Consider the following 16,724-nt stretch of genomic DNA (forward strand, 5'->3'; position numbering starts at 1 on the left):
TGTTGAATATGAACAAGCTGGACATTTCTTTGTGAGATTCTCTCTTTCAGGCATATGAAGAATAACTGAATAACACAGCTTTTGATTTCTCACCTGTAGGAAGGCAGGTGGCCTGTTTGGAATCCTTTCTGATTGCTCACTGGTGAACTTTACGATGCGCAGGTACCCTGGATAAGAGGGAGCACTGACTTGCCCCTCAGGTGTAACGAAGAAGATCTGCACCCCTTGAGGAAGGAAAAAGAGTTCCTCTCCATCCTCCCCCAGACACGGAGGAGAAGGTGCAGAATTAGACGTATTGCTGTAGAACTCATCGCCAACCAGGGAGAGTTCGCCCGAGTCAGTGCCGTAGGAAATGGTCAGGTGTCCGTCAGTGGCTCGAGGGGTGTATGCAGGAGGCTGGTCGCTTAACATATTGGGCTGCACTGAGGGAGAGACCGGAACTGGCCCACCCGAAGCCCCTGCAACCCCGCCGTTGGAAGCGAGCGTCTGTGGTGGAGTCAGCCTCTCCGGCTTGACCTTCGGGACTTCAGGGTAGAGTTTCTGAGGGGCTGCGCTGCTATCCGAGACTTCGTTGAGGTCTGGGCTGGTTTCCAGCATGGCTAAGCGAGTGGTGATGTTGTTGAGAGTCTCCTGCATCTTGCGCTGCATCTGTCTAGCTGATTCCCAGGAGGAACCCACACACTCCATACCCTGTGAGGGAACACTGAGAGCCCTGAGGAGGTGCTGCCGCCCTTGTCGGTACAGTTTTAGCGCCTCTGCACTGTGGCCCGCCTCATCCTCTGTGAGAGCTTTATTGATGCATGCGAATGCCTTCTCGTACCCATCTTTGATCACCTGCAGCCTGGCGTTATCAAAGGCCTCCTGCTTCACTTGCTCCATAACTGAAAGAAGAAGTCAGGAATGTTGTCAACTCCATGTGTTTTAATGCTACATAACTGCCTCTATGTCACATGACTTCCTTGCCTTTCTTATATTACAAGATCTGTCAATTTTACTTCTACAATTTCGTTTTTTGGGGGGAAATGGAAAGATTGTTTGTGAAATAAAAAGTTATCACATTTTGTTTAAATATTACCAAAAATATTACCAAGTCTTTTTGTTGTTGGAATAACTTGCATGTGCATGTGTACCCTCGTGAAAAAGAAGCGTGCTTAATTGTATTGAATATGAATATTCACTTGTAGTGGATTTCAAATCTTCAAAGTATATTTTTAAATTATACTTGCAGATAATGTAATAAAACTGATAATAAAAAAGTACATTTTAATATTCTTTTGTCATGCTTTAAAGAAATACACTTATTTGAACGTGTTGACTAAATCACATACTTAATTTAAATTTTAATTAGTGTGTTCAATAATACATTAAAATAAATATATTTAAATGTACTAAACTAGAGCTGAATCCGTTCAAATGCGTAATTACGTAAATATTTGAATACATGACATACAAGTTTAAACATTCATGGCATTAAAGTACATTTGAGTTTACCATAAATTGTCAGTATATTCAACATACTTTAACCATATTTCAAAGACAATGGAAGAACTCATGAAATTACATACAAAAATGTACTCAAGTCCTTCTTATGCCAAAAAAGAACTCTTAAGTTCAACTGATTGCATTGTATTTAAATTTAACACTTAAGTATATTCTTTTAAAGCATATTAAGTACTCTTTTTAAAAGTAAATACAATGAAACATGAATTTCAGTACCATAGCATATAATATCAGAGTACCACTGACTGTATTACCATCTGGCGTCATTACAGTACCATGGTACCAATATACTGTAGTATTTTTCTACAGAAGAACTTCAATTATTATGCGTATTCTGAGAAATTAAGCTAAATGACTTTTTTTGGCCTATTAGCATTGGACCAGTTTATACTGACCACGAGCGTGTCATGCATGAGGATTTACAAAGTAAACACCTGCTTAACATTGCGAAGTGACATTCAGACTTGAAAAAGAGGCCTAGATGGTAGTTTATCTAGTGAATCTTGAAACACAAGTATCTTATTAAGTATTAAAACAACTATCCAACATAATGAAAGTGTTACTGGCTAACACCCTTTCAAAAAGCCCACATATTAACCTCCACCTCTCATCTGTTGTATTCAAAGCAGTTAACAAAACATTTCCATTTGGAAACTCACCAGGAGATGTGATAAATGAAATGAAATATGGAGTTTAATGTGTGTTCCGCGTTATTCCGGGCTTGTTGAACAGCTTCAGCTCTCTGACAGCTGAGCTGCTGCTGGACTCGTGCGTGTCTATTACGTGATCCAATAAAGACGTTTTTTAAAGCCTAGATTGCAGCTCGTCCACTACATATGCGCTTCCGCGTTTAGTCACGTGTTGCTTTTTGAGGTTTATGATTGGTTAGAGGAATTTGCTGAACAGATGTAGCCTAGTTGACATTTTTTTCATTAACATTTAAAGTCCCCATGAAATCAAAATTAAAGTTTTTTGGGTGTTAGTATCAATATGTTAAGGCCCGTTCACACCAAGGACGATAACTATAAAGATAACGATAAAGATATAGTTCTAAAAATCGTTCTCAGTATTAAAGAATAGCAGAGTCCACACCACAACTATAACGATAAAGACAAAGAGAAACGATATCGTTGGAATCACTTTCAAAACGATTTTTTCCAGCTGATGAACGATAAAACACTATTTTTAGCCATTTAAAGTCCCCATGAAATCAAAATTAAAGTTTTTTTGGGTGTTAGTATCAATATGTTAGTCTTAAGGTTATTTATAAGGCAGTGTGCCCAACACAGTGACAAAATTCGCATTTAGAAGATATAAGCATTCAAAGCTTGCAGTTCGTCACTTCCGCCAAAACATCGTCACATCGTACTTCAGCTTCTCATCAAACTTTGTCCAATCAAATGCTCTCTAGAATCCGAAGCGGCCGCCCCTACACTATAAAATAGACGCTGAAGCCGCGGCTGAAATCGGTCACTTGTCCACAGAATTAGTATTTTCTGTACAGTGAATGGCACGTAGTGCACTTTATAGGGGACAGGGAACGATTCAAACAGTTTAAATATGCTTTCGATTGAGGAAAAAAAGAAGTCTGGTTTCGCGCTGTGTCACGCTAACCATCGCACCGCACACACACTCTGCTCCGGTCCAGAGACACGATAGCACGGAGCGGATCACATGCGCGAGTCGGCGCAGACCACAAAATGTATCGGAGCTATTTGAATTCTACACACAATGCTATATTTTATAGCAATATGGATGAGATTGTGGCTGGCATACCCTGTCAAATGCAGCTTTACGGAACTCAACGGCTTTGAACGGCTCTAGGCTAGCCCAAGCTGTGATATAAACGAATGCTATTGGCTATTTTAAAAGGGGGCGGGGCTGCTTGATATGTCCCGCCCTGTCTTCCTGTTTCAGTTTAAATGATGTCAACACATAGAAGCTGCGTGTTTCTAAGCATTTCAGGGGACCTTTTTAAGGTTAAAATGTCTAAAACGAGCATAAGGCAACATGTTCAGAGTAAACGTTAACAGGATGAAGCTAACCAGTGATTAATCTCAATGTAAACCAGGCGTATCTTTATAAATCAACCTCTAAATCAGCATGTGACGTTTTAATTCTCATATTTATAAATCATAAATTTTGTAGTCGGCACATGGAGTTATTGTAAGAAGGTTTTAATTTATACAGTGAGGAATTTGCTGCAGCATTTGAAATGCCTATAAATTTCAGAGCATGTTTTCTCTCCTTTATAGTTAATTGAATCAATAGGCCTATCTAAAAGCTGGTTTTCTTTGTAGGCAATTTATTTTTGAAATGTTTTCCCATCCCATCTAATTAAGAGCAGTGTAGGCTATGAAAAGTATTATTTGCTTTGGCACTCAAACCTTTGTGTTTCATTGAACCAATTAATACCAGGCAGTTTTAGGTATGAAGATAATTCTTCACACACTATTGATACATGTCCATGATTGATTTCAAGCACCTTGTTACAAGGAAGAAGATGAAATTGGGTTTCGTAGGACTTTTTAAATACTTTTTTTTTTCTTTTTTTTTCTTTTTTTAAGGAAACACCTAAATTCAGGATGAATTTAGGTGTGCACAAAAATTAAAAATTTGACTGAAAAGCCAATAATTATTTTTATGTTATAGCTGATGTATGTCTATACTTTTTCGAAATAAATAAATGTAAATAAAAAACAATCAGGCATCACAACATTACAGTCCAAAAATGAATATTTTTTATTTACTAAAGATAACGTTTAATTGTAATTGTTGTTATTAAATTAGTGATTTTAATGATTAATTAAGTAAGCATTAGATAACGGTAAAGATCACCATGCATGTAAAAATAATTAAATATGAGCTTGCACAATTAAATATCCAACACACGCTGATATAAACCACAATATTACAATATACTGTAAGTCATTGATCAACAGAGGGCGCTGAAGCTGTATATTTAATAAAAGCTGTGACAAAGGGTGTTTGAGGCCGTTCAGTCCATGTTTAGTTATGTGTTGTACAGTACACTGGAAAACACCTGGAGCAGGAGGTATGTAAAATTCAATGTGAGAAAAGCTCTGTCTGTGTTTTTCCAAAGATAAAAAGAAGGGAAAGTATAGAGCACTTGAGATTTTGAGACAGTCAGACAGATATTTGGCCAGCCTCATGAAGCTCTTAAGGTGCATAACACTACATCTGCTTCATGCATTACTTCACATTTGAAAGGCCTTGTGTTTAACATTAGTAACGCCTTCCGCCAACCAGCTGAACAGCACAATATAGAGTATTTCCCACAGACAAAACAACTTACATGAGAACAAGCTGGAAAATCATATTTGTTTGCACACATGTGACACTTACACAAGTGCTAATTAATTACAGTACACATCGATATGTGAAGGGTGAGATCTAAAAACATACAATAAAATAGATTCAAAGTATATGACATCACTGTAAGCATGACATCACAGCACTGTCAAACTAAACCAAAGCATATGGCTGCACTATATCTCAGTGCATGTACGGTATAATACATAAAACAGGAATTCACATAAACCCCCTGAGGAAAGAGAAAGTTATTGCACTATAACTCTTTGTATACTGTCACAACAGTGCCCTTAAAGTTCAGCAGCATGAAGGATCCAAGTTTAGGGACTATAAACAAGCACGCTTTGAAAGATGTGCATTAAATTCACATTATATTATTAAAGCTGTGCATTAATATGAAGTTTATAATGATCAACATTTGTGAACCTATTATACAGTATGTTCACCAACACGTCACATTATGTTGTTTGGATGATAACACTAGGTCACGGGAGTTGTGGTGTTTTTCATCAAGCTCTCTGTGGACTCTGGAGGTCCGTATGCGTCATGTTTGACCCCCGAAGTCCTATTTATAAAACGCTGCTTGAGGTTTTATTGGATATTTACACAGATTTACACACAGTGGTGTGCATGTGATCTGGACCAAATGCAGACCATATGGACCATATACTGACCATAAATTCTGCCACTGGTCTCACCAACACTGCATTAACTCCAACCAATAGTTAAATAATTGTTTTTTTATGCGGAAGGAGGCAGGTTAAAATAAAATAAAATAAAATATTAAAGAAACTCCATTAACTCCAAGTATTGGTTGTAAGTAGTTGGATAGAACTGTATTATGTATAGTGTAATCTTTATTTGTATATTGGAGTATGTATGTATTATGAATGTATCATGTATAGTTTATTTCTTTAATATTTTTAGGGTGACAATTGTATCATGAGTCCAGGGACTGCAGATGTAAAATAGCCTTTTGGCTAATTCTGGCACATTGTACATTTTTGTATTATTGATGTGCATTGACCCTGTCAAATAAACCTGAAATAAATAAATACATGTTTAGTGTGGAGGGAAGTAAATGTTGTTGTTGTTGTTGTTGTTATTATTATTATTATAAAATACAATAAAATAAAATATAGAATAAACTATTTCAAGTTATAGAAGTTTAGAAATGCATTAGGGGAAGATGAAGCAAGACACCCCCTGCAACATAACCAAATAATTCTGATCATCAACATTTAAGACATTTATTTGAAACATTGTGATTAGTTCATATTTTTTCTTTTATTATCTAATTGCTGTTGTTGTTGTTGTTGTCATTATTATTATTATTAGTCTATATTTGACTGATATATAAATTATTATTTTACATTAATACATTTTTAAAAATGTCTAAATAAATTAAATATTAAATATGATCATTAAAAAAATCTGACAGCTAGTACAGGGCTTCTTGCCCCAGATAGGGAGTGATTTTACCTATAGCAAGGTGACCTCTTTACACGATTTTCTCAAAGACTTTAACTGCATTTATATTTATATATAGTTGATGTTTCTCAGCTAGAGGCAGCTTTAGATACAATAGTGGTGTTGCTGCAGGACCCAGAGCCCCATTAGGAATGTTGTGTAAGGGAGAACTGCCTAATTCTTGTAAAGCTATCTCTGAGGAAGTGATTCATTGCCGTGTTGGATATGTCGTCTCTTTTCCTCATCCAAGAAACTGACAAGACACTGACATTCAGCGGAAAGGTAAAACAAGGCCAAGCTACGTCTTCAGAAATATGTTTCTTTATTAAAACCATGGCAGGTAGAAATTTAGGGTAAAGGGTATCAGTGACTGGAAAATGTATGAGCTTAGATCTAAATTCCACAGCCCCGTTTTACTTTAAGATGAATAAAAATAGAGTCCGAAGAATTTATAAGATTTGTTCAAGGATTTAAGCTTCTTACGGTGGATGCCAAAACGAACTAACTACAGTTGATGAATTAACCGAGCATTATTTATCGCAATTTTTGAAACAGTCTGCAGAATGATTTCTCATTTGTCATTAGGGGGCGCTATTGGAAAGCAGACAATCTATTTATCATACACATTGTCTGTATTTATTCAAAACGTATTGTAGTATTTAATGCTATATTAATTGTGAAAATTATGCACAAATGTCATGATTTATGAATCATACATTTTTCCTATCATGTACAAACTGATGTGATGTGGCTCAAGATCACATAACATATGTGCTGATAATGAATAGCCTATTTGTGTCTGCATAGCGTTATGTTTCTCGGGACGAGAAAAGAACTGGATGTTCTATTTTTTAGATTTATTTTAATGAAATGTACTTCTGGATGCAAAATGTTTAATAGTAGTGAGTGAAACTCACTTAAAGTTAACAGGGGAGAGTATTTATCAAACTTTTAAACACAATATAGCAAAATAACATTGTCTAACATCTTCAGTGGTTGCATTACATACCTGGAGCATGCCGTGGCAAGGATTTCTGAAGATGAGTAGCAGTAATATGTTGAGATAATGATGTTTAATTTGATGGTGCAATCTGAGACATAGCCCTCTAAACCTGTCTGTCACTCTACCAATAATGATAATCATCTTAATTTGCAAATTATATGAAATGTGCTATAGGGATGGAGTTTGGCCTAAAATTTGTATTTTAAACAACTGGAAGTTGTGAATAGATTGCAAGTGCACACTATGTTGCTTAGCCTAGATGCACCCTAGAGCTATAAAAAACAGCATGCTTGATCATTGGAGCTAACCCTTTTTTTTTTGCCATTTCTCTCAGAGTCCTCTTACTAAAGACACATGTAGTTGTGTTATGGCTCCCTGCATGTTTTGACTGGAAATCTGAGAGGGTGTTTACATTAAGATACTTTCCCTTTTGAGTTCGTTTGATTTATTTTACTGGTCTTTTTGATTGCCATTGGGTTTGACAGGTACAAAAAAAGCCAATAAAATAAAGTTTTATTAGTTCATGCACAAAAAGAGAGAGAGAGAGAGAGAGAGAGAGAGAGAAATTAGTGTCCGACATTCACACATCAGAACATGTGTGTTAACCACATGGCCACAGCTCCAACATAATAATAATTAAAAAAATATATAATAATTATTATTATTATAAATGTGTCAGAGGATAAATAGCAAGAGCAAGTTTTATGTACTAAATGAAGGTGACCTTTTAAAGGGTTAGTTAACCCAAAAAATGAAAATTCAGTCATTAATTACTCACCCTCATCTAGTTCTAAACCCATAAGACCTTCGTTCATCTTCAGAACACAAACAAAGATATTTTTGATGAAATCTGAAAGCTTTCTGACCCTGCATAGACAGCAACGGAATTACCACGTTCAAGGCCCAGAAGCACAGGACATCGTTAAAATGTGACATCAGTGGTTCAACCGTAATGTTATGAAGCTACGAGCTATGAATGAAGGTTTTCAGAACGGGTTTGGAATGACATGAGGGTCATTAATGATGGAATTTTCATTTTTGGGTCTCTTTAAGTTAATTTAACTCTTTTAAGTTAATTTAATGAAATCTGTTCTAACCAAATGTCTACACCAGCCGTTACCTGAGAACTGCAGAGCCCTTTAACCATTTTCATCTCTATTCTGTTTCTATTCCTTTTTGGTCTGTTCAGATATAAATGATCTGTTGTGAGACAAGTTTTTGTCTGGATAGCCATCCTAAACTGTAGCACATGGAATATTGCCTCCACAGACCTGTCTTTTCAATTTACATAATACCTCTCTAGAGGCAGCGGTTATCTGTTCCGTATGCATTCAGATTCCAGAGAAAGCCCAAGAAATTTATCTGTTTTGGAGCCATTACATGGATTCTGCTGGATCATGACTTGTGTAGTAGAAACAGAGACAAAAGATCATGACTTCAGTAGTAGACACAGAAAAAGGGATCACAGTATTTAAGCTGAGTTTGATTGAAGCTAAAGCTCTATGTTAATTAGGAGTGACTCCATTAGCCACAGAGACTGTTGCCATCACACCACACATCAGGCCACCAGATGCTACCAAAGCACCACCAAAGCCCTGACTAATTCTACCCAGACATACCTCACAGTCTCACACACACACACACACACACACACACACATATATGTGTATTTGGCTTGGTTATTAAATGAAAGCTGACTCATTGCTATGCCAGCTAACCAAACACATTTTGGAAAGGTTTTTTGTCTTCCATCGGTTTGTTGTTTTAAGAAAAAGACAGAAAGTCAAATCCTGTGCTGAATAATTTGATCGGGTTGTATGTACTGTACAAATATGGAAGTTTTAATGTAGCCTCAGTGACTCACTTGACATTTTTCAAATATTCACTGATGAGGTCAAATGTTCAATCCTAGCTCTTGTGAAAATATAAAGGTGGTTTCTTTACATTATCTTCATCTCAGACTTAAAACAAAAGTTGAGTGACTGCTGATGATCTGTCCATCATCTGTTCAGTTGCATGATCATCTGACTGCAAGCTCACTGTAATACTTCAGAAGAGCTTAAAGGAAAAATGAAAAATCTGTTATCATTTACTCTCCCTCATGTCATTCCAAACCTTTACGACTTTTATCTTTCTGTGCAGTATAAAAGGAGAAAATCTGAAAAATACCTTTTAGTCTGTTTGTCACACATACTGGCTTCAGAAGACTTGGATTATAGCACATATAAATGTAATGAATATGTGGTATGAACTTTTGTTGTCATTTTCCTGTCATTTTCGAGTTGGAGTTTGAAATTTGACAGGCCCAGTCCTGTAATAATAATAATAAAAATAATAAAACGTTTTGTGTTTCAAGAAAGAAATATCAAGTCATACAAGTTTGGAAAGTCATGAAAGAAAGTAAAAGATGACAGAATGCTAATTTGCGGGTGAACTACTTTAAATGCTCACAGATTCAGAACACTGCCATGGTCATTTAGTTCTTTTTTTTTTCAATAACTTGGGTTGTTGTGAAGAATGATTTCTCCTGTGAGGTTAAAGGTACAATAGGAGATCTTGGAAAATGCTAACTTTAGCCTGATAGCACTGAAAGCGAACGTCCCACCCTTCCTGCAATCGCCGTCCAAAGCCACGGCACAAATATTTATAAATAGATAAATTATCTATAAATATATTAATATATGTAATTATTATAATTATATAATTCTTATTTATTATAATTCCAAATTAATTAATGCATTCAGTAAATTTACTGGACAAATTCAAATTATGAGCTTTTTAACTATTCTATAAAAAAGGATGATAACATTTGCATTTTGTAAACTCAAGGTAGTAAGTTTACTCTAATGTGTTCTTACGTTTCAAAACTCTTAATCTTGGGATTTGTTCCTTGTCTGAAAATATTGAATAGGTAATGTAATCTTTTGCCACAGAGGCTGTTGGGCCAGTGTAAGCTTGTTTTAAAACCTGTGCCAACGTTTTCTTTAACAAATCAGCATACAGTATAACAGGGAGCTGGCATACAGGCCGTGCAATTAAAATAACAGTGTGCTTCTCAGGCACAAATACAAGAATGCCTCAAGATGCAAAGTAGAGACCATAATTCACTCTCAAAAATAAACCTTCTTTATTGACATTGATGGTTCTATGAAGAACGTTTAAAGGGGTCATATGACGTTGCTAAAAAAGAACATTATTTTGTGTATTTGGTGTAATGAAATGTGTTTATGCGGTTTAAGGTTAAAAAAACACATTATTTTCCACATACTGTACATTATTGTTTCTCCTCTATGCCCCGCCTTTCTGAAACGCGTCGATTTTTACAAAGCTCATCGGTCTGAAAAGCGAGGTGTGCTCTGATTGGCCAGAGTGCCACAGCAGTGCATTGTGATTGGCCGAATACCTCAACCGTGTGACACAAATGTTATGCCCCTTACCATACTGTGATGCCGTGTCCCGGTGCGGCGAGACAAAACCAATAAAACCCATACTTTAAATATGAAAACGTGCTTACAGGTTGTGCGTCAGCATTATTTGTCAGAACACCGGCATTGTAAGCTACTCTCCCAGGAAACAGTCCTTGTCCTCCGTAAAATGTGCTGCACACATCTGAATATATGGTTTGAACTGTTTTGGAACAGTGTTGTAAATACAACCACTGATGTCTAGTTGTGTCCTCTTTTGGAAGGCCAAACAAAATATGACCCCTTTAACATCCATGGAACCTTTCCATTCCACATAAGGTTCTTTATAGTGGAAAAAGGTACTTTCGAATTTTAAAATGTTATTCATATACACACACACATATTGGTATTGGTGGTTTATGGGGACTCTCCATAGCCATAATGGTTTTTATACTGTACAGACTGTATTTTCTATCGCCATACACCAACCTTACACCTAAACCTACCCTTCACAGAAAAAAAAACACCATTTAGTATGTTTTTTAAGCTTTTTGAATTGCATGGACATAGGCAGTGTCCTCATAAACCACCTTCACATTGTAATACCTTTTTTTATACCCATATCATTATAAATTTATCTCCATAAACCACCAAAACCAGTGCACACACATACATACAAAATGGTTCTTTGAAGAACTGTTCACTAAAAGGTTCTTTGGGGAACCAAAAATGTTTTTCATTTTGGAACTTTTATTTCTTTCAGAGTTGTTCCCTTTGAAGCAGAGACAGCTTACATTTGATTGGCTCACAATGCTTTTGAGAAATGCAGCCCGGTGCATTAGCGGTTATGGATATTAGTGACTCTTTCTGAAATTTACATCGTGTCACCAAACGGTGGCGACAAATGACTTTATGAGTCATTGAATCATTCATTCAACCGTTTCATTCAAAGTGACTCAAAGAGTTTTATTCAGGAACAAACAAGTATATGAGTGATTCATTGAATCTAACTCACTTGATTCGTTGAAGACAGCTGATTAATTCGGATAAATCATTCATTCAGCAGATTGTTCAAAACATCGATTCACTCAGGAAGGCCGCCGTGTGATGTTTGGAGATGCACAATGGCTTATTTTACTGTAACATTAATATTACTAATAATACTAACACTAGTAATCAAAATTATTATTATTATTATTATTAATGTGCAGTGGCAAGTAAATGGCAACTGTTTATTGAACTGTTGAATAATCAGACTTGCACCGGTGCTGTTGGTCTGAGATCAGCACAGCTGCTGTTATCACATCATACTCTTGTCCGTGTGATATTTCTTAAATGTATTTATGGTCTTTTTTACTGTTCTCAGAAGAAGAATGACAGAAAACTTGAGGGAGATGGGGAATGGAATCAGTACATGACCCAGGCCAGACTCGAACCAGTTTCCCTGTAAACACAACAAGTCCCATGTGACACGAGCACATGCTCTACTCATTAATTCGACATGGACTGGCTATAATAATATTCTTTAATATGTATTTACTTATATTTATTAATGAACAGTCACTGCATATTGTATTAAAAATAGCAAAGCAAAGTGATCTCATTGTGGTTGTTGTGCTTCAAACTAATTTCATACTTTCACAGACAGTCATATCATTCTGAAACTTATGGAATGCTTCAGAAAAGACATCTGTTTTGTCAATTTTCTGTTCCTTTTTCCGGACGGAAAATGAATGAGGTTTATCATCCAGTCTGTTTTCCTATGTTTTACAGTTATATAAGCTTTTCTTCAGCCTTTGATTATTAGACCAGATTAATTTATTCAAGATCTGCGTATATATATTACATTAAAGAAATGCTTGTTTTGTTCTCCAAGCAGTTGCTGTTGACTTGGATCAGCAGAGGGACAAAGACTTGGAAGAGCAGTGTGTTTTTGCAGGCAGCTGGCCTTCGGTTGCATGACACATATGCTGTAGTGGAAACCTGGCCTCAAGAAACACAGGGATCCCCATCTACGTGGCTTAACTGTTCTCACAACACCAAACCACAACCAGCGACGGGGAGGAGTTTAAAACAAGGTGTTTAAGACAGAGGAACAACACTAATATTGGAGAGTGATTGGTAAGAGGTTGTTTAAAAAGATGTCATGCTAATCCTGACGAATCGTTCCAACATCTTGCAAGCAGCTACGATTACAACCAAAATTGGATTGTAAAATTAAAACAACAAATCTGCACTTAAATGAGTATTTGAGTAACTTGATTGAATAATGGTTCTGCGAGTATTCATCTTGATACAATTTGTCTGTGTGTGACTCTGGCCGGGATTTTAGTCTGTCTGCCCATGTTTTTATGCCAAAGTTGTTAGTTTCTGCCTCCCCATATTTTTATGCCAAAGTTGTTAGTTTCTGCCTCCCCATATTTTTATGCCAAAGTTGTTAGTTTCTGCCTCCCCATATTTTTATGCCAAAGTTGTTAGTTTCTGCCTCCCCATATTTTTATGCCAAAGTTGTTAGTTTCTGCCTCCCCATATTTTTATGCCAAAGTTGTTAGAACCAAAATCAGCCACACTCTTAAAGCCACCTCTTGAATGTTTATCATGTGTCTGACTTTTCACAGATTCCTTAACTAATGTTAAAGTTCACTGAATATTTTTTTTTAAATTCAGTTAAAACAAAATAGGTGTATTTTACCCCTGAATAATAAAAATAAAATAAAATAAAATAACTTGCAATATATTAAGGTTTACTCAATAAAATGAAATTAATCAATAAAATAAAATCATAGGTGTGTTTCAGCCCTGGGCTTCTAGGCTTAACGTTAAAGTTAAAGTTCACTGAATTAAAAAAAATCTATTAAATTAAAATAAAATAATCATTGGTTATTTTACCCCTTAACTGCTACACTTAGTTCAGTTCAGTTTTTATTGCTTTCACACAATAAATCATTTTGGGGCTTACATAGCAAACAATTTATGTGAATATGTGAGAAATGATGGAGTCCCTGCACAGTTTATTAAGAATTGCAGCTGGGTCTCAGACCATGTTTGTGAACACTGCCTCAAATACGATGCTTACAAAAACTTTTTTACTGATCTCTGGGTTTAGTGTTGTCATGTCAGAATCATCCAGTTAATGGATGTGACCACAGTCTCTATGGATGTCAAAACACTGCCATCATTCAGTGTGAATAAATGAGGTATCATATGAGATCAGCGTAATCCACGTGTGTGGTAATATTCGTCAGCATCTGGCTAATGTCCTGCTAAAGAGCGGAGTGCTAAGGAAAAAACTTTTTTACTTATCTCTGGGTTTAGTGTTGTCATGTCAGAATCATCCAGTTAATGGATGTGACCACAGTCTGTATGGATGTCAAAACACTGCCATCATTCAGTGTGAATAAATGAGGTATCATATGAGATCAGCGTAATCCACGTGTGTGGTAATATTCGTCAGCATCTGGCTAATGTCCTGCTAAAGAGCGGAGTGCTAAGGATGAATTTATCACCCTGACATGCGGAAAAGACATTAGAATTTGGCAAAGGAAACCCTTTCCCAGTAGCTGACCTTCAGGGGATCCGTCCACTTTCTTTTCCTAACATATGCACACACTCTTGAAAAATGAGGAGAACAAGAGTGTAGCAGCAAGGGCCAAGTGTCTGTGACATCTGCTCTATCTCTCTGACAGGCTCAATCCTTCAGCCTAAGTAATGAATCTCATGACAAAATGGGAAATCCAGCACAGCTGGATGGGATGGCACACGTAAACACTTGACTGACAGTGCCACACGTTAAAAACATGGAGTTTATAGAACTTAATAAGTGTGCATGGCAACGTTGTCTCATTGAATAAATGTATTCAACAAACGTGAAATGTTAAGTTGACATGACTTAAAATTTGCCCTCATTGCATCAGTTTAAATGTATTAATAATTATTTTTTTTAGCATTATACCTTTATTATACAAAATAAATGGGGATATTCTGGGAAATACAGCAAATATTAAATAATAAATTACTATATATGTGAAACTAGTGCTTATAATTTTCAATATATTTCAGTATATGCATGACCAATTGGCCATGTATGGCGATATTAGCAATGAAGACCAAATTAGATGCATGATGATATGTGAGTAAATAAATTGTCATGTATTTTTCAATATATGAAAATTGGCAATTCCTTATGTATTATTCAATTTATTGTATTAGAGCAATGCAATATATTACTCTGTATATTTTCAATATACATTAAATAATTGAATATATTGATCGTTAGGCTAATATATAAGGAACTATATATTCTTTGCATAAGGGTATTTACTACATCTAAAAATCTAAAAATAATTTTTAACAGTGCAGGCTGCTGGACAGTAACAGAGGTTGTAATAGTTAATAGTGAAGTATTAGTAAAAAAAAAATTACATCAGGTGATGCAGTAGTCTGAGTATGCCGACTCATTGAAGCAAATACTTTTATATCTGCAGATTTGTTTCAAGTGATCTATTAAGAGCCTGAAAGTGGTTTAGTCTGACATTATATCTAGATATTTTGGGGTGATTTGTGTGGAAATGTCCTGCTTTAGGCCTTGAATTGTCAAGACCCTGTTTCTTTGAAGCTTATAGTTAAAATCATCCAAATTGTGGAGTGCTACGTACTATAAAACCATCCATGGGGCAAGAAGATACTGTAAAAGTAATCTATATCTGGTTCCAATTTGGTGAAAAACCTGGACTTCCATCTTTATTTTTTTTTTAAACATATCGCATCAATTAAAAGCACAACTTTCATTTCAATGCAGAATCAACTTGTGGTTTGCACAGGGAAAACATTTATCCTGTACCATCAAAACATCTTGTGAATATATATATTACATCAGGTGATGCAGTATGTCGACTCATTGAAGCAAATGCTTTTATGTCTGCAGATTTGTGTTTCAAGTGATCTGTTAAGAGCCTTAAAGTGGTTTAGTCTGACGTTTTATCTGGATATTTGGGTTGATTTGTGTGGAAATTGTCCTGATTTAGGGCTTGAATTCTTAAGACCCTGTTTTTATGAACTTTATAGTTAAAATCATCAAAATCATTGAGTACTACGTACTATAAAACCATCTGTGGGCCAGGAAGATTGTAAAAGTGATCTTGCTAGAATTCTGTGGAAATATGACCTCCATCCTTAGTTTTTTTTGTTGTTGTTGTTGTTTTTAACATACTGCATCAATTAAATGCACATTTAAATAAAACATTTATCCTGCACCTTCAAAACAGCTTGTGGCATTCACATTTCATTTGGGAGATATCTGTCAATGCCTTGGCAAGCTTTGAATAATTATCAAATATATTAGCACACATATTATTTAGGATATTATATCAAACATTTTTGAGCCTCTAAGAATGTGCTGATTTGCCAGCCAGCATTCATTTATGACAATTCAAACAAACAAACAAATAAATCATCAAATGAATAATAAATAAACAAAATTTAATTAGGATTATACTAATTAATACCTGATTTTGATGGAATGAAGCCAGTGACTGATTCTGCGGACTGAAATCAATCATACTACAACTTATGTAATGCAATGGCAAATATCCATCAGGAACCGATCAAACCGATTTCTTCCAAGAATTTATCACTATAATACATCATATGGTTTGATTTAGTTTCCCAAATCCCATCTGGAGGCTGTCTGATCTCCCAACGGCACGGGACTCGGAGGAGCCTATTTATATTTCGTTTAGTGGCTTTCTGTTCTGTTTGCGATCAGTTTGTAAATACTGGCAGTGGATTAAAGGCCAGTTATGCTGTTGTAAATGTGTTCTGGCAGGTGGCAGGTGAATGTCCTCCAGGTTACAGCATTATAACCAGTACATCGCGTGCAGCAGGCTACACCCATACAGGCCCTTCAGATAGCAAATACATCAAAATTACGCCTATATGAATAGTCATTTGAAACATAAATTATTTATATGCATCACTTATTCCTTATTTACTGCATCTTTATTGTGTTTATTGTA

General features: G+C 35.8%; 1 protein-coding gene across 6 annotated transcripts in view; it reads right to left on the minus strand.

Moving 5' to 3' along the window:
* LOC107752446 (spartin-like) overlaps window positions 1-2,319 on the minus strand; it is a 14,632-nt gene extending 12,313 nt beyond the window's left edge. For 5 of the 6 annotated variants that reach the window (XM_016568430.1, XM_016568423.1, XM_016568414.1 and 2 more), the window contains exons 1-2: window positions 2,160-2,319; window positions 94-881 (exon numbers count right to left, since the gene is read on the minus strand). In XM_016568430.1, the coding sequence (XP_016423916.1) occupies window positions 94-879 (786 nt within the window). In that variant the 5' untranslated portion in view covers window positions 880-881; window positions 2,160-2,319. The remainder of the gene's footprint in view (window positions 1-93; window positions 882-2,159) is intronic. The other variant, XM_016568440.1, reaches the window with a different exon arrangement.
* Between the last annotated feature and the right edge of the window lie 14,405 nt (window positions 2,320-16,724).

The sequence above is a fragment of the Sinocyclocheilus rhinocerous genome, unplaced genomic scaffold, assembly GCF_001515625.1.
Source record: "Sinocyclocheilus rhinocerous isolate Xijiao unplaced genomic scaffold, SAMN03320098_v1.1 scaffold1965, whole genome shotgun sequence".
Taxonomy (NCBI): domain Eukaryota; kingdom Metazoa; phylum Chordata; class Actinopteri; order Cypriniformes; family Cyprinidae; genus Sinocyclocheilus; species Sinocyclocheilus rhinocerous.